At 41.5% G+C, this 19773-nt stretch overlaps 1 protein-coding gene across 1 annotated transcript in view; it reads right to left on the bottom strand.

Moving 5' to 3' along the window:
* Positions 1-19773, bottom strand: part of stac (SH3 and cysteine rich domain) — a 125953-nt gene that overhangs the window by 10799 nt on the left and 95381 nt on the right. The window contains exons 8-9 of the mRNA XM_043688836.2: positions 17316-17410; positions 8809-8860 (exon numbers count right to left, since the gene is read on the bottom strand). Coding sequence (XP_043544771.1) covers positions 8809-8860; positions 17316-17410 — 147 coding nt within the window. The remainder of the gene's footprint in view (positions 1-8808; positions 8861-17315; positions 17411-19773) is intronic.

Below are 19773 nucleotides of genomic sequence, written 5' to 3'. Positions count from 1 at the left end.
GAAATATTATATTTGATTTCCTCATCCTAATCAATGAGATATATTGTGAATAGCTGGGCTCAAGCATTAATGCCTCCAGTACACCATATAATTTATTCTTACTCCTGTTTCCTGTCTACTAACCAATGCTCAATTCATGTCAGTATATTAACACCAATCCCATGTGCTTTGATTTTGTACACTATCCTCTTATATGAGACTTTACCAAAAGCTGATTGAAACTCCAAATAGACTACACCCACTAGTTCTCCCTCATCTACTGTACAAGTTACATCCCCAAAAAACTTCAATAGGTTTGTCAAAATGATTTTGATAAATTTTTGCTGACCTTGTGTAATCCAGTTGGTTTTTTTTAAGTGTCCTATTATCACAATCTTTATAAGTGACTCCAATTTTCTTTCTACTCCTGCTATTAGACTAATTTGTCTACATTTCTTTGTTTTCAATCCCTCCTTTTTTAAAATATTGAGGTTATATTTCCACCCTCCAATCAGCCACAGTTGTTCCAGTATCTTCAAAATCTTGAGAGAATAGCAACCAACAAATCTATGGCCACCTCTTTCAGTGACATGGGATATAAATTATCTGACTGTGGGAATTTATCAGCTTTCAATCCCATTAATTTCTCAAATAATTTTTTTTACTAATGCAAATCACCTTCAATTCCTTTTTCCTAAAAGACATTTCCCTAGCATTTCAGGAAGATTATTGAAGACAATTGTTTCATTGCTCTGCCATTTCCTTGTTGTCCAACATTAACACCTCCTATTTCAGACTGCGAGAGGCCTACATTTCTCCTCATTAATACTTTTTTCTTTTACACACTTACAGAAGCTCTTACAGTCTATTGTTATGTTACTTGCAAATAGACTCACATATTCCATCTTTCCCAACTTAATCAATCTCTTCCCTTTCCCCCACCTTTGCTGAATGGTTCAAATTGCTTTAAAATTAACCTTTAATGCAATGCTGGCACACTGAATCAGGCCTTCTGCACAGCCTATCTCCTGACTTGGGCAGGCCCTGCTCTCATTTTAGAGTCGCTTGGCCTGACCCATGTTGAACTCTGCCCCCCAACATTTCAAGCATAAGCTCTTCATCAGGAATGAGGCTAGTGGCCTAAGGGGACTGAGAGATAAATAGGGGTCTTCGGGATGGGGGAAAGTTAGCTGGGAATAAAATAGGTAGATGAAGGTGGGGGTGAAGGTGATACGGCAGAGAGGAGGGTGGAGCAGATAGGTGGGAAGGAAGACGGACAGGTAGGACAGTTCAAGAGGTGGTGCCGAATTGGAAGTTTGGGTCTGGGATAAGGTGGGGAGAAGGGAAATGAGGAAACTGGTGAAATCCACATTGATCCCGTGTGGTTGGATAATTCCATGGTGGAAGATGAGGTGTTTCTCCTCCGCATGTCAGGTGGTAAGGGTTTGGCAGTGGAGGAGGCCCAAGAACTGTATGTTCTTGGTGGAGTGGGAGGGGAAGTTAAAGTGTTGAGCCACAGGGCGGTGGGGTTGTTTGCTTCGGGCACCCCAGAGATGTTCTCTGAAACTATCCACAATCCCTGCCTGATCCATGACCATCATCCTTCTGATCTAACGCCTGCAAAAGTCAGCAACAACAAACCACCAGCATTATCACATTGTGCCTTCTCTTGGACCAACTAACAAACTACTTTGGTTCTTTGATACTTTTGCCAGATCATGCTGAATGCAGGGTCACACGTGCATCTCTTGCATCTATACAGGATATGTCTTAAAGCCCCTATTGACACAGGATATATCTTAAGGGTCTTAGCTTCCTTTCCTCACTTACTTTATGGTTACTTGGAAACTGCGGTCAGTCAAGAGTACTGCCACAGTTGGTTCAAGAGATTTATCCAATTACAATATAGGGTAGCCATGCTTAATCAGGTGCTTGGTACTATAAAGATCAGGGATCTTGGTCTTTGCCCTGTTGGGTTTGTGTCAGAGTCCAACAGATGGAGTCATCAAGTCATACAGCATTGAAACAGACCCTTTGGTCCAACTTGTCCATGCTGACCAAGCTTCCCAAACTAAACCACTTGACTGCATTTGGCTTTTATCCCTCTAAACCTATCCTGCTTGTGTACCTATTCAAATGTCTTTTAAATGTTGTAACTGTACCTGCATCTACCACTTCCTCTGGCAGCTTGTTCCACTATGAACCCTCTATGTGAAAAATTTGCCCCTCAGGTCCCTTTTAAATCTTTCTCCTCTCATCTTAAAATTATGCCTCTGCAGTAACTGGAATTAGGTGGATCTCATTGACCACGAGATCCTTGATTGGGACTTTTATCCTGGGCCAATCAGGGAGCCGTGGCTGACAGATATAAACAGGGGATTCCACCGTCCGGACACGCCTTGGCGTGCCCATTTGCCACCGGGCGGTGGGGGTCCCCAGTGGAGGGCTCTCTACGCGGGAGTCCTCCCCCTTTCTCTCGGGGATCTGGGGTGGAGGGTGCTGCACGCAGCAGTCCCCTGCAACCGCAGATTGCGGTGGTTCACGGACTCCCAGCCCAACTGCTTGTTCTGTGGCGCTGTGGAGTCCGTGGACCATGTATATATTGGGTGTGGGCGTTTGCACTCCCTTTTTGATTTCCTTAAAAACCTTCTCCTCTGTTTTTGGCTGCACTTCAGTCCCACGCTCCTGATCTTTGGGCACCCGGTACGGAGGAAGGAGGGCAGGTCTGAAGACCTCCTCGTGGGTCTGCTCCTGGGCCTGGCCAAACTGGCCATCAACAGGTCCAGGCAGCGGGCCGTGGAGGGGGTCGTTAGGGCCGACTGCCTGCCCCTCTTCCGCGGTTACGTTAGAGCCCGGGTGTCCTTGGAGAAGGAGCACGCGGTGTCCACCAACACCCTGGAGTTGTTCAGGGAGAGGTGGGCGCCGCAGGGAGTGGAGTGCATCATTTCTCCCTCCAACTCTATTTTGATTTAGTCCCTACCCTCCCCCTCACTGTTTGATCGCACAGCACTGTCCTTTGATGTGAAGGGCAGCGCTTGTCACTGGCCACCCGGGTGTTTTCCTATCTTCCTGGTGGTGGAAATTGAATAAAGATTGGTGCACTTTGTGTCTTTCACTGTGTCTCACACCTGCACACACACACCATGGGTGCTGGGGATAAAATAAGCACTACCGCACTTAGGTGGTAGTGTGGGGGGTTAAAAAAAAAAGAAAAAAAAAATAAACAGGGGATTCAGAGAGTTTCCTCCCTTGAGGGACTGACTCTGAGCTGGCTAGACCCAGACAGCATAGGTGTCAAATAAGAATATCTTGCCCCATCATAACTGAAATGTTATCTATTGGAGCAGGACTTGTGCTCAGAAGGACTGGGTGACAATCCCATTCCAGCGGCCATCAAGGTCAGAGCTGCCCTGAATTTTTATGCCAGTAGCTTATTTCAAGGTGCAACTCAAGGCCTGTGTGACATCTCTTAATCTCAATCCATGAACTTTACTCTGGATTGCACTTGTTTATATCCTTCCCCTGCGATGAGGGGACTCAAACAGTTTGGACAGTGGGATTCCCCACCATTACCACAGCCCCCAGATGCAGGACACTATTGACTACACTTGTGTTTCATTGCCAATGCCCAATCACCAAAGATGATTCATCACCAGAAAAGTCTTCTACTTCATCAATATTCAAATTAAATGTGACCATTGACGTCAACGTTTGGAGGCCTGTGCCGGATATCCTGTGAGCTGCTGTCTCTTAAATGCCAGAGAGCTCACAGGGTCCCACCTCTTTAATTCTTCCTTTGGGCAAAGCAATGAATGATTGCTGGGAGACAAGAGCCAATTCCTCCAAACATGACTCATGACACCTTGAGGAAACCCTCAGACTGACGCAAAAGAAAGATACGACATTGCTCACTCTTCCATCATGGTGATAGTGGAATAGATCATGGATCTCCTTAAGGTAAAGTTTCCATAACTAGATGTTTTTAGCAGACCTTTAAATTGTGTTATCAAGTTCCCTCCACAACAAGTGCCAACTAAGGGAGTATGTTCCGGAAACAAATAAAATAGGGACCAGTGGCAACCTCCTGAGAATGAAAAAGACAACAAGACAGAACAACGCATCACCAGGCCTGAGAGGCCAGAAAGAATCTCATTAAAACCCACTTCCAAGATTAATGAACTGGATTTGGATTTCACTTAATTGCTTAATATTCTAAAAGGCAAAGGGCAAGCAACCCTACCTTGCTGTGCAAAGGACTCACAGACCTTGTTACTTTTACAGTCTTTGCAGAATAAATGTCTGGTTTCCTATCTGATTGTATGTTTGATATTTTTGGGTAATCCCACTTTCAAATGTCTACACCTTACATGCCCAACTGACCTCTAAAGAAAAAGTAGCAGTGAGACAATGCAGTAACATTGCATGCCATTAAGATTAGGTAGCTTTTAAGGCTGCCATCAGGATATTACATCCATGTTGCCCAGTCAAGACTCTATGATACCCAGCACAGGAATACTAAGGGACCTTCCTTTGGACCATTCCATCATCAGTAAGCTTTCAGTGTTAGTGTGTGCCTAGATTTAAAACTGACCCTGAAACTGCCCAGTCGTTTAGCACTGAATCATTGGAAGGCAGTCATTTGTGCATTTTTTGTTGGTCGACCAATGTGCTAAGGAGAACAGTGGACAAATGAGCAGTTCTCAGCCTTGAATGGAAACGTGCTCTCCTGAAAAGTTAACACATAAAATAAACCCTTTCCTCCAGAGCTCAGTGTGTCGGACTCTCAGCTCAGCATGTTGGGCTGTCGGCTCGGTGTGGCGGACTCTCAGTTGATCTTTTGGCGGTATGTGGTGGTCTCTTGGCCTGGCCTGCTCTCAGCATGAAGTGCAGTCCTACCATGGCTAAGCACTTAAGAAAGACAGTAATGTTTGGACTTTTAGCTTTATTTATTTATTTGCTTCTTAAAACTAAGAAGATCTGCAATGTGTAACTTTTAACCTTATTTTGTATGTTTTACACTCTACCATAATTACTGCAATGTGTTCTTTCTTTCTGGCTTGTTCTCAAGATTCTGTACTTAGGTTCTTGAACCTAAGATGGCGCCTTGTGTGGCGACATTATACACTTTTCACTGTACTCCTGTTGTACATGAGAGCACATGACAATCAAATCAAATCAAATCAATCAAATAAAATTAAATCAAAAGTCCAAACTCGAAAAAAAGGGAGACTTTTCAATCCAGTCAGTTTCCTGTCAACAAGATCGAAATGTTGACAATCATAGAATGAGATCCTCAAATCAGACTTAAGTCTGAATGGAAAGTCAGTTAGATGCAAATCTTTGGATTGATGTAACAGCTCAGCTCCAGGTTTTCTGAAGTAGTCAGCGATATTGATTTATGGAATATTCAGAGGATCCCAGGATGACATCACTGAGAAAGATCTATCTTTATCGCAATACGTTGTTTGAAGTCTCCACACACTCACACGCAGACACACATGCAGCCCCCAGCCCCCCTGCTGTCCTGAAAGAACAGAAAAACTTCAGAGAGTGTTGCTAAGGAGCCTTCAGCCCAAAGGCCCAATCTCTTCCAAAAAAGGTCTGTCAAACAATTAAGATCATAAAATTGATCTCATCTTTATTACAAGCTTGGTTTGCCTTTTCCATGCAAAGTTGCTTGACTTTTTGTAAACAGTAGGTAACTGTAACAAACCTTGACCTTTTGATTTGTCACTTCAAAAGGTAAATGGTCTTCAAACCAATAATGGTTCAAATCCTTCCATCTTTTCCAGCTCCTTCACACAATTATTTTTTGAGGACTAGTCTACCCAAAATTATCCATATTAAATCACAACATTCTACATACAGATGGAAATAAAGGTATGAGAAACAGTTCTCTAGTGATATGCCTAAGACCCCTCTCTTCATACACTCATTCTAAGCTGATGTCTTCTCTCCTTTTGATGTTAGAGTCCTGTGGTGAGTTACATCATCATGATTTCCCTGAATCTCATGACACCCTAAAGAAGGGATTAGTTTGCCTGAATTGAGAAAAAAAAATGACAGTTTGGACAGAATAAAAAAGAATAGCATTTGAACCTGAGCTAGAGAGGAGCAGAAGGTCAGGATAAATTGGAATTGGGTGTGGGTGGTATAGAGGCAGAAGAGTGTTAAAGTTAATTGGTGGGTTGTGGATGGAGTGAATCGGATGCAAGCAGGACAAGGCAGGACGTATAGAAACATAAGACAATGACTGTTGAGGTAGTCTTTGAACAATTGGTTTGTCTAGTAAAAACCTATATAGTTTCTTATTTTTGTTTTTCAGATTAAAGATCTATCAACTGTGTCTTAAAGTCTTTTATAGAAACTAAACGAAATACCACATTTAGAATGCAAAAATTCTAAATTTTCCCAGTGGGAATAGTCCCAGAGCTCTCCAACTCACCCATTTCCACATTTGTAATGGGACAGAGATGGAGAGAGCTGAAATGATGGAACATAACTGTTAGTTTGCAGCCTACAGTAGAAACTGGAAAGATCTCATAGTCATATGATAACGGTTCAAATTTTAATGTGTGTCACAGGGCAATTGATTTGAAAAATGCAGTCAATTAAAACAAGATAAATCCTGAGGACCTGATCAGGTGTACCCTAGAACTCTGTGGGAAGTTAGAGAAGTGTTGCTGGGCCTCTTGCTGAGATATTTATATCATCAATAGTCACAGGTGAGGTCCCGGATGACTGGAGGTGGGCTAACGTGGTGCCACTGCTTAAGAAGGGTGGTAAGGACAAGCCAGGGAACTATAGACCAGTAAGCCTGATATTGATGGTGGGCAAGCTGGAGGGAATCCTGAGGGACAGGATGTACATGTATTTGGAAAGGCAAGGACTGGTTAAGGATAGTCAACATGGCTTTGTGCGTGGGAAATCATGTCTCACAAACTTGATTGAGATTTTTGAAGAAGTAACAAAGAGAATTGATGAGGGCAGAGCGGTAGATGTGATCCATATGGACTTCAGTAAGGCGTTCGACAAGGTTTCCCATGGGAGACTGATTAGCAAGGTTAGATCTCACAGAATCCAGGGAGAACTAGCCATTTGGATACAGAACTGGCTCAAAGGTAGAAGACAGAGGGTGGTGGTGGAGGGTTGTTTTTCAGACTGGAGGCCTGTGATCAGTGGAGTGCCACAAGGATCGGTGCTGGGTCCCCTACTTTTTGTCATTGACATAAATGATTTGGATGCGAGCATAAGAGGTACAGTTCGTAAGTTTGCAGATGACACCAAAATTGGAGGTGTGGTGGACAGCGAAGAAGGTTACCTCAGATTACAACAGGATCTGGACCAGATGGGCCAATGGGCTGAGAAGTGGCAGATAGCATTTAATTCAGATAAATGTGAGCTGCTGCATTTTGGGAAAGCAAATCTTAACAGGACAAATACACTTAATGGTAAGGTCCTGGGGAGTGTTGCTGAACAAAGAGACCTTGGAGTGCAGGTCCATAGCTCCTTTTAAGTGGAGTCTATGGTAGATAGGATAGTGAAGAAGGAGTTTGTTATGCTTTCCTTTATTGGTCAGAGTATTGAGTACAGGAGTTGGAAGGTCATGTTGCGGCTGTATAGGACATTGGTTAGGCCACTGTTGGAATAATGTGTGCAATTCTGGTCTCCTTCCTATCGGAAAGATGTTGTGAAATTTGAAAGGGTTCAGAAAAGATTTATAATGATATTGCCAGGGTTGGAGGATTTGATCTATAGGGATAGGCTGAACAGGCTGGGGCTGTTTTCCCTGGAGTGTTGGATGCTGAGGGCTGACCTTATAGAGGTTTACAAAATTATGAGGGGCATGGATAGGATAAATAGACAAAGTCTTTTCCCTGGGTTCGGCAGTCCAGAACGAGAGGGCATAGGTTTAGGGTGAGAGGGGAAAGATATAAACGAGACCTAAGGGGCAACATTTTCAAGCAGAGGGTGGTACGTGTATGGAATGAGCTGCCAGAGGATGTGGTGGAGGCTGGTACAGTTGCAACATTTAAGAGGCATTTGGATGGTATATGAATAGGAAGGGTTTGGAGGGATATGGGCCGGGTGCTGGTAGGTGGGACTGGATTGGGTTGGGATATCTGGTCGGCATGGACGGGTTGGACCGAAGGTCTGTTTCCATGCTCTATGACTCTATGACATAAGGCTGACTTCTCATTAGAGAGAGATGACTGGGTGTCATTTTAACCTGAGGGTCACAATGCCTCAGGTGAAGGAGGATGTTGAGAAAGAGAGTTCTTCATGGTGACCTCAGCTAGTGTGGGAATTGAACCCATGCTGGAACATGTTTTTATTATTTCCAGATATTTTTATTCCCCTTTCTTAACTACTAACAGCCGGCAGGAACAATCCTCTACGTGAATTGAGTGGCAAAAATATAAATGCACCAGACAGAATGTGTTTAATTACACATAATACACAGGGGAGTCTTCCCCCTAGCTTTTCAGCAGACAAAGCATGTTCAGAATTTTTAAATTGAATTCGGCTACATGCATAGGTCTAACTTTCTAAAGTATGTTCCTGGCTCTGGTGCTGAGAATGTGTGGTTGGAAATTTGTCCTTCAGTTGGACATTTCAGCGCACATCCAATTTTCTGATTGATAGAACCTTCATTGGGTTTTGGGGATGATGGAGGGAATGGGAGAGGGGGTTGATTTGGGCATGTTGATACCTTCGATTAGCCTCAGCCATTTTCCAGGGGTCTCTTTCAGGCTTTTGCCAATGCTACGGCAGGAGATTCTGCTGGAATTATTTAACATTGTAACCTACAAAATTAAGAAGACCTACCTTCCACCATTCTTCATTCGAATCATCCAGCAGAAAAACTCTGTCTCCAGCACTGGGATTTTAAGAAAAAAAGATTTTGTGAGCCTTTAGTTGAACTGAACAACAAAGCTTCCACAAATGCTAGAGAAAGACAAGTTCTATCAACGTTGTGCATACTACTTCTCACAGCAGTACATATCAGTATTAAGGACATATGCACTGTCAGAAACCATGTAGTTCAAATTAAATTGCTGACTGCTCAAACTGATGTCAAAGAAAAGTAGAGTTCTCCTGGTCAATAGTTTTCTTCCTGATCACAACAAAAATAAATTACAGAGACATTGTTGTGGAAACGTTCGGTGTACAAATTGGCTGCTGGGTGTGCCCACAAAATACCAGTGATGACAGTTCAGAAGTCAGTCACTGGTTCCAAATTATTCTGGGGAATCCAGAATGTAATTGGGAGAAGATGCAAATTACAAGAAATATATTTTTGCTTTTCAGAAGATATTAACTGACTGTGATGACTCACTGACTAAATACATTGTGTAATGTGAGATTAATCATACAGACCAGAAAGATCCTGGATAGAGGTCGAGTCGAGGTAACTTGGCTAATGGTGAAGCAACAATAATTGGTCTCAGCATGTGTTAGCAAAGGATGGATACTATCAGCAGATGTACTTATTTCCCTGACTATCAAGTTTCCTGCAGTGTCCCATGCTTTCCCTTGTGCATCCAAGTCTCCCACACTGCCATGAATTTGTTTCTTATTATACTGTTGCAAGGCATCTTCACCTTGATTGGTATTCACCACTGAAGTATGTTTTCTATGTGTCAATCTTGCAGGACATTCCTGCACTGCCTCCCTTTTGATGCCTTTGCCTATTGGTCACACAGTTTCTGTTCACCTGAATTCACTGGAGTTGGGAAGTGACCTCCTCCAGATATTTGACACCCACAAAATTCTTATCTTCCTGAAATGTGAATGAATTCTACTGAATTTTCTTTTGAACGTGTCAATACTAACTGCTTTCACAGTCTCCTGGAAGCATGCCCCTTAAGCTGGCAGCTGGTTGATGGACTCCGAACAACCTGGCCCTACAGATATAGTGAGCTGTGGGTGTTTTAAACTAGTACAGAATGAGACTTCTGCTGTTCTGTGGGATGAAGCCCCAGTCCTTGCAACACTAAAGCTCCAGAGTAGGCAATCAGTCTCTGAGTAAAGGCTCCATATATGCCCTGTCCCAGTTAAGTAAAGGGCATTGGGTGGAGATAGTTTGATGACCTTCAGAAAACTGATAAATGAAGGGGTAAATAGGGGATTGAGGGTTGGTTTTTAAAGTCTATGTGTGGAGCGGGAGAGTAAGGTAACACTCCAAGTAACATTCAGACTACACAGATACCAGGCAATGACCATCTCTGATTAGAGGCAATCTAACCGCTACCCCTTTGACATTCAGTGGTGTTACCATCACTGAATCCCTCACCATCAACATCCTGAGAGTTATTATTGACCAGAAATTCAACTAGAATCACCACATAAACATAGTGGCTGCAAGAGCAGGTCAGAGGATAGGAATACATAGGAACCTCAATTATCCAAACAAGATGGGCGGGCACTATTTCGTTCGGATAATTGATTATTCGGTTAATTGATTTCCTCTGGGGCTCGGAGTTTTCTGTGAAGTCTGCTCCCCGTTCAGGAGACTAGGCAAAAGCACACTGTGCACAAGCCCCTGCGCCCCCCCCCCCCCAAACCCCGACCACCCCTCCATCTGCCCCCTCAACCCCGTCTGCTCCCACTCCACCCTGACCCCCAACCCTGTCCGCCCCCACACAGCCCCTCAACCCAATACTTCCCCACCCCCAAAACCTGTCCGCCTCCCAAACCCCATCCAGCCCCGCCCACCCCAATCCCATCTGCCCTGACCCCGCACCCCCAAACCCCATCCGCTCCCACCCCGCCCCCATTCCCATCCACCCCTGCCCCTATAAGCCCCCAATCCCTGTCTACACTCCCCGCCTCCCTTCGCCGACCTCCCCCCCACTCCCAGAGCAACGGGACTGTACACCAACAGTCAGACTACTGTCCCTTTTGCGCGAGCACACACACACATTGCTGTACACATACAGAGACACTCCTATACACAGACACGCACACAGACACACACGCTCCTACAGACACACACACTCCCACACTCACACATGCATCCTCTCACAGACCACTCTACACTCACACAAACATATACACTCTCTCTCACATACACACACACATGTTTGAGGGGTGAATTTGTACTTGCAGAATTACATTGTAAACAAAAGACGTGACAGGGTTGAAACAGGTCCTTGACGTAATGTTTCTATTGGGACCTTGGGATCTCCTTCGGATAATCCGATATTTGGATAATTGATATTCGGATAATCGAGGTTCCTCTGTACTGTAGCACGTAAGTCACTTCCTGACTTCCCAAAGCCTGTCCACTATCTACAAGACACAAGCCAGGCGTGTGATAGAACACCCTTCTCACTTGCCCTGTGTGGATGCAGCTCCAACAACATGCAAGAAACTGACACCAGCAGCCTGGTCGAATGGCACCACATCCACAAGCATCCACGCCCTCCATCACTGACATTCATGAACAGCAGTGTGTATTATCTACAAAATGCAATGTAGGAATTCACCAAAGCTCCTTATACAGCATTTTCAAAACCCATGTCTGCTTCCATTTAGAAGGATAAGGGCAGCAGATACATGGGAACACCACCATCTGCAATGACTCCTCCAAGCCACTTATCATCATGACTTGGAAATGTATCGTTATTCCTTCACTGTCACTTGGTCAAAATCCTGGAATTCCTTCCTGAAGGTTCAAACTGTATCACATGGACTGCAGTAGTTCAAGAAAGCAGCTCACCACCTTTCAAGGGCAATTAGGTACAGGCAATAAGTGCTGGCCAGTCAGTGACATCCATATTCCAATGTGAATTTTATAAAAGTACAATGGGTTCCTCACAATTAGAATGTGCCCTTCCATTCTGAAATGTTAAAACCTTTTAAAGAGTTGCCCACGTGGAGGGTAACAAAGGAGTCAACTGAGCTGTTAACCATTCCATTTAATTCTGAATTATTTACTTAGATATTTTGGGTAGGCTGCCAATTTTGGCATTTGTCCACCCTCCATGTGATTGGGGTGGCCTCAGACAGGATGGTGGTTGGCTGCGCACCCTCACTATTTTATTTGAAACCCCCCAACCTTTGCTGAAAATACTTGGGCAGGTAATAACCAATTCACTGTTTCCATAGATTAATTTTGAATTTATCGTCCTCCCCCTCCTTTCCCTGCTTCTTAAAGATGAATTGTGCCATCTAGATCCATTACACTGGACTCATAAAAAAGCTCAACAGCTATATTATCGACTTCCTATAGAATGCTAACAACTGCAATCATATCCCTTCACAATCATTTCTGTGCCAGTGAGAATGTGTGCAATTTATAAAAATATAAATAGAAGTTCATAGCCAAAAGTGGGTAAAGCTCCTTCCTGCTATCACACTGATGAGAAAATTAGCCATGTTGGCTAGTTATGTTCAGCATCTCAAATATACTGAAGCGATTATTGCTTTCTGTAACTCTGTCCTAAATCAAGGTAATGAAGCAGACTACAGTGCTGTTCTTCCATCTATTTGTTGAGTATTACTTTCTGATGAGCAATGGAACATTCACAGACACACGTAAAGTTTCCATTATAAATCACATTCAGGAGAGCAGGCCAGTTACATCATAGGTTTGGATATAGTGCCATACATCTTAGAATGAAACCTTACAGCCTCCTTAAAGCACTGTCTCTGGAACTCAAGCTGCACATGTTTGAAGCAGTGCCAAGAGAAATCTGACAGGCAAAATCAAACCTCCTGGTAATCTGGAAAGAGTGGAGATGAAACTGGCTGGTCCTGTTCAGATCAAACTGGTAAACTGAAGGTTGAGAAATGGTACTATTTTACTGTAAAGGCATAGAATGCTTTTTTAAAAATGAAACTGTGCTCTTGATGTACAGATTCTCAAATAGTGGAACGTACATTAGGAACCAAAGCTGGTAGACAATGTACCCACACAACTGAGCTCCAGTTACTGATATGTGACCCTGATATGCATTCCAGTAACACAAAGCTTGTCAGGAGGAGTTCTGCCTAATGGCTGGACTCTCCTCTTGATGAGGCTGGACTTCTCTGTGTGACTCCAAGACCCTGAAGCAGCATTGTTCATTTCAGCAAGGTTGGATCTGCTGTTTACTGTGGAAACTGGCTTAAAATATTTGCAACAGCAGTAAGCCTTTAATTCCTTCAAGGCTTTCAATTTGACTATGGTTGATCTACATGTCAAATTCACTTTGCTACCTTTGCTTCAATTCCTTTGATATATTAGTCAAACAATTCTTCCTGGCTAAGTCTGAAAGCTTCAATTGTCCTAGTATTCACAGACCTTTAAAGGAGAAAATTATAAATGTCCTCTGTACGAAAATGCTCCCTGACTTCACCTCTAAATGTTGTAGCTCCAGTTTGAATATTGTACAAATGCAATGTATTGTAAGATTACAATGTTTTGGATTGTATCTTTAATGTCGGGTCGAACAAAGTAATGACAAGACATACAATCAGTTAAGATTTCTGCCAGACAACAAGTTTTTGTGGCTTGGCTATCATGGGATCAGAGGGACCAGGTTAACATTTACCGGAAACAAGGTGTAATATGTTCAGAGACAATACTGAGATCTGCCGAGTTAACAGTTGACACACACATATAGAAAGAAAAGACAAAAGTTCCTCAGAGACAAAGGTCTCTGGTGTGGTCAGCAGAAGGAAGGAAGTCAATTATCCTCTGCAAGCTACCAGATGGAATGTGGGAGAGAGGAGGCTTCCGGTTGAAGAGATGGATCCAATAATGATCTAATGAGTTACGCTGGTGAGGCCAGCAGGACATTATGCTAATGTGGGCCTTACTGCATGTATCCGGATCAGGATTCTTCAAAGACTGGAGGAAGGACTTTTGATAGTCATTTGATGTTATGAGTGAACAAAATGGGGAGATGTAGACCAATTGGAAGCTGGGGAATTGACATTAAGACATTAATAAGGGGTACACTTACTGTAGTTTAAGATTGGAACTGGGTAGCTATTATCATGACATATATTTGGTATCACTGAATGGTTGGATAAAGATGTCTCTGGGAAAACCATACCATCAGCTCTGTCATAACTGACTGAAAGAAGTTTCACAGAGGCATGCCTTACTGGTGATGAATGTATCCATACAACTCTGTACTAACGGTGTCATCAGAGGTTACCAGGCAATCACATCCGACATGATGAAGAGTGGTCGAAATCTACTCAGGAAGAAAGGGCTAGTAGGAATTTTGCATGTTGAGATTTACCCTTGTTGCTTCATCTGTTTAATGTGTAATTTATAGTTTCTACAGAACATGATTTGCTTGTTGCTTCACATTTATGTTTATTTTGGTTACATTGTTACAGTAATGGTTTAAAATGTGGAATCATGCAATTAGTTTCTTTCATTGGGGTCATTTAGGAAGATTATTTCATTTATGATATTGGTCTCCATAGGTCAAAGTAAGTGCAAGTCATAACAAAATCTGTAGCAAGAATAAGTATGATTTTATAGCCAGGAAATGGTTGCTCACATGTGATGTTTAATATATTTTAAACATGATAGGAGTGAGGAACAGGTTGCAATTGACCCATCTAGGGTTACAAAATACTCCCCCTGACTTCTCACACCCTGTTAATCATACTTGGTGCACATACATTCCAAATCAAATTGAAAGGAAAAATCTAAATGAGTCATAGTCCAGAAAATGTTGCAACCAGCAATGGAAAACAAAAAAAAGAGGAGAAATTGCGGTAAAAAATATAGCAAGAAATATAAAAACAGACAGTAAAACCTTCCATAAGTCAACAAAAAAGTAGCTTAAATAAGTATTGGTTCTTTAAATGCTGAGACTGGGAAATTAAAGATGGAAAATAAGGAAATGGCAGAAACTTTGAACAAATATCTTGCATCTGTCTTCAATGTAGAAAACATGAAAAGCCTGACACAATAGTAGAAACTCAAGTAGGAAATCAAGGGACAGAGGGAAGAAATTAAAATAATTACAATCTTTAGCGAAAGAATATTGGGAAAACTAATGGGATGAAAGCCTGACAAGTCCCCTCGGCCTGATGGTCTGTACCCAAGATTGTTAAAAGAGGTGGTTGTAGGATAGTGGTTGCATTTTTTCAAAAACCCATATATTTTGGGAATGTGGCAGAAGATTGGACAAATATGCCACACTACTATTCTGGAACGGAGAGAGCCAAAAGCAAGAAACAATGAACCAGTTAGACTAACAGCTATCAGTGGGAAAATGTTAGAATCCAGTACTAAAGAGGTCGTAACTGGAGATTTAAGAAAACACTATACAATCAGAGCCAGCATGATTTTGTAAATGCAAAATTGAAGTTGATGGTTTACTGGAATTCTTTGAGGATGTAGATAAAGAGATACAAATAGATGTAGTGTATTTCAAATTATGGAAGGTAATTTGATAAGATGCTAAATAAAAGATTACTGCATAAGGTTAGAGTTCACTGTGCTGGGGGGTAATATATTAGCATGGAGGGAGGATTGGCTAAGGAGAAACAGAGAGTCAGGGTAAATGCAACATTTTCAGGCAGATATCTGTAGCAAGGGAAGTGCAACAGGGATCTGTACCTGGTGCTTACTATTTATAATTTACATTGATGAGTTGGATGAAGGGACAGTGTATACTGGAGGTCAAATTCACTGATGATACAAAAATGGGGAGGATAACAAGTTATGAGGAGGATTCAAAGTGTCTATAAAGAGATATAATTTAGTTGTGGGCAGTAGAATAGGAAAAATAATGTATTGAGTAGTTCTAGCCTTCCACTCAATCACCTGATTACACTGAGATTGGCCATCAAAAGATCAATGTGCTGTCACTGTGTTCCTCCTCAAAAAAATGCCACCGCTAATGCTGGAATTCCAATGTACCTGCACTGCTTTGAAGTCTTTACCATGGTTTTATATTTAATTAATCATAGCCGCCGATCAGTTCCATTACCATAGAAAGCAAAGGGTGAAAAAGGAAATTACAAGTACTGCAAATCTGAACAGAAAACGAAGCACTGGAAATTACACAACAGCTCAGTTGGCATCTAACAGAGTAAATTCTCCCTTGAAAGATGTCCTCTTTTCTTGGTTTGTGAGTTGATAGGTGGGAGTGGGCTAATTTTACAAAGTTATGACTCCACGAGAGGAACCTTTTGGGTCAAACACCTATTCCTTTTGAAATGTACTCCTGTGAGACATGGATCTTTGAAGGAGTTTGTTTGTTGTAAAAACCTACACAATTATAGTATCCCTTCAGTGTGGAAACAGAGCACTTGGCCCAACAAGTCCACACTGACAGTCCAAAGAGGAACTCACCCAGACCCATTCTCCTAACCCACACATTTCTGAACAATTTAGCATGGTCAATTTGCCTAACTGGCACATCTTTGGATTGTGGGAGGAAACCCACATAGACACAGGAAACTGTGCAAACTCCACACAGACAGTCACCCAAGGCTGGAATCAAACCTAGGTCCCCAGCAATGTGAGGCAGTAGTGCTAACCACTGAGCCATCATGCTTACTTATAAGGCAAATGTGGCTTAAAGCTTTTAGTGTTGCTTTTATGTGTGCCTATATATGTAGAGCTGTGCTAAATGAATACCTCATTATTACACCATCTGGTTCACCAACACAACACAGACCTCACTGTCAGCTCATTCTGCTGAGTCTCACACAGAAAAAAAAACAAAGCAACATGGCAGTGCAATAAATACTGAGAGGAAAATATGTCAACCTTCCCTTGTGCCTTTGTTCCTCCTTCATCTCTTCTTTTTAAGGTCAAATTAAATTTCACAACACACCACTTATTGCATGTTGCTTTTATTTTGATAAATCACAGAATCATAGACATTACAGCACAGAAGGAGGCCATTAAAAACATTGTGTCTGTGTTACTGCTATGCCTTCAGCTGCAGATTCGACTTTAACAAAACATTCTCTATGATGAGCTAGTCAAAAGGAAATAAGGTTGTGAATAGTGTTTTATCAATCTAAAGAACAAAGGAATAATGTGTTTGCAATCAATACATTCTGGAGAATCACAATTATTCTTTAAACTGCAAAACAGAAACTGCCTTCAGTGTCAGAATGGTTAGCATCCATCCTGGAGAATGTGTGGAATAATCTAATGCACCAGATTAGTATGCCGTAAATGCAGTTGTTGAATTCAAACACAGAAAAAAAATCATGCATAGTTTGACAGAGTAAAGTTCTGGACACAGATAATTAGATCAGATTACTATGTTATGCATTAGCTATTCTCCTGGTGTCTGTAAAAATACAAGATCACTTTAGCTACATTAGACTGAGGTTAGGCAAGTGACAATATTACTTACTACATTTCCAGATCATCATTCTCCTGTGGTATGAATCTGTACAAAGCAACGTAATTGAAATGCTGCAAGGTGTCTTTGTTTTCAGGTGCTTTCAACTATCAAATAAAATGAAAAATACAGGTAAGTCAGATGAAAAAGGTGTCATGAGGAATCAGACTGTTTGACTTAGACATCTTCATTTTGCTTGTAGTTTCAGATCCTTACTTGTATGTTATCCTACTTATTTTCCTATGATTTCAATACTTCACTCAATACCATTTTTTCTCAAACAAGACAATTTCAATTCTCCAATCACTCATGCAACAAGCCCTTTTACATTGTAGAGGTAGTAATCACTGCTGCTAAATTAGATTCATAGGTGCTGTCTTCCAGAAAGTAAAGTTAGTAAGGAATATAACTGAAAACAATTTCTTATATAATTTCATCAACACTGATTTGCAGCTGCAGACCACTGGCGAGCACCACCTATCTCAACAAATACAGTTTAATTCAGTCAAAGACTGAATGCTGCAAATCTGGAACAAAAAGCAGAAACCAGTTCTGAAGAAGGCTCACTGAACTTGAAATGTTAACTCTGCTTTCTCTCCAAAGATGCTGCAGGCCTGCTGAGTTTCTCCAGGCAATTTCTGTTTTTATTTCAGTTTAATTCAGTGTCTGTTTAGAGGGGTACAATTACATTTTTTCCCTAACCAGTCTGTTCACAGATGATATTACACACCTCTGGAGCAGGTTAGACTTGAACACAGATCTCCTGGTCTAAAGATAGTGACACCACAAAAGGGCCCCCAAGAGGTGCACAACTGAATCCCCAGTTAATGGGTGTACAGTTAGAAACAATTCATATATAGTGAGCATATTTATTTCCCTATTTCAACATAAAAGTTAATGCTAGTAAGAACATTTGAAATGTCAAAATAAATTAAAATAAAAACCAACACCTTTTGTACAAACTAATATACTGTGATTGACCCTCCTCTATAACTACTAACAAGTTCTTTGTTCACATTTCTATTTTGCAATGCAATCAAAACGTTGTTCCTTTTCTCCAAAGTTTGTTTCAAATCAGCAAATTCAATAATTTATTAGCCATTCATCACACTTTTTGTACAGTTTGCACATTCCACAACAAATGATTATCTACATAACATTCAATGGGTATATTATTTTCCATTTCAATTGAATGGACTCACATCTAAAATAATTGATATGTAGAATCTTACATGAACTGTGTCCAAATAAACGATGCTTCCACAGCTAAAGCACTTTCAAGAACTCTTTATATTTTCTTGAATCATTTCTCTTTTCCACCTTCAAGAAGTATTGTGAAATCAACTACATGAGAAGCATTACTAAAAAGACTACATCCTAAAAGCTTTACTGAGACTATGGACACATTTATTTAGCTTCCATTCCCTTCCTTCTGCATTTCCAGTCTCTTTGGGTAGTTTCTTTGACCCTGTGGAAACGTAACTTTTTATGATGATTGATCCACATTAAAATTTGACCAAAATAATTAAATATATTTTCAAAATCAATTGTCCAGCTGTTAGAGAATTCAGTGTAATTATTATATCATCCAGTGGCTGTTCAAAGCCCCTAATGATTAGTCTCAGTTTAGCCTCATAGGTCTCAATGGCAAAGACATTTTCAGCACAAGTTGCTGGTAAAGCTGGTTATCCAATAACTGATATCTCAGAATACACTCCAACTCTCCACTACAATCTAATTTATTTTGTTTTGGCTCCTTATCAGTTTAGCCTCGGGTTTTATTGACAATCAAATTGAGAGACTGATCTATGGCCTTTCTTTCATTTTCTTTTCTGTTCAAGGTCTGAACTATAAGTGTACTTTAATGCCTGTCAACTGTACAAATGCGAACTCCTTCTTGCACTGGCAGAGGCTGTTTCTCCAGTACATGATCATTTATAACGCAAGTATCACTCTGGACCCATTATCAATATCTGCACAACACTTTCTTCCTTTCCACTTTTTTTATCCCTTCTCTCGCTTGTTTTCTATAGGTCAATGTGATGCGCCTGATGCATGGGAGAAAAGAATTAACATGCTTTCTGCTTGTGTGAGTCAGTTTGCTTCTTATTTTCAGGTTACACTGCCAGCAGACTCTACAATTTATCAGATTGAAAATGAAATCAAAAGCATAGTGCATCCTTAATGCTGACAATGCTGTGCTTGTCACCCACAAGGCCACTCAGCTCCAAAGACTCATGGACAATCTCCCAATCTCCTTTAGCTTGTTCTCTCTGATTGTAAGTATCAAGAAAACTGTGCTCATGGGACAAGGTGTTATATCTCCAGCCCTGATCACACTAATTAACACCTCATTAGAAGTGGCTAGCAAATGCTGCTTTGGTACTTGTGCCATCTTATTCATCTAAGGAAGGAAACCCTAAGAAAATCGATACAAATACAGGGGATATTATTATAAGGCTGCATCACC

The sequence above is a fragment of the Chiloscyllium plagiosum genome, unplaced genomic scaffold (genome assembly GCF_037043375.1).
Source record: "Chiloscyllium plagiosum isolate Xiang-an unplaced genomic scaffold, Cpla_swu_hap1 HiC_scaffold_4, whole genome shotgun sequence".
NCBI lineage: Eukaryota > Metazoa > Chordata > Chondrichthyes > Orectolobiformes > Hemiscylliidae > Chiloscyllium > Chiloscyllium plagiosum.
Note: the sequence above shows the minus strand (reverse complement) of the source record. Positions and strands in the feature narration are given on the sequence as shown.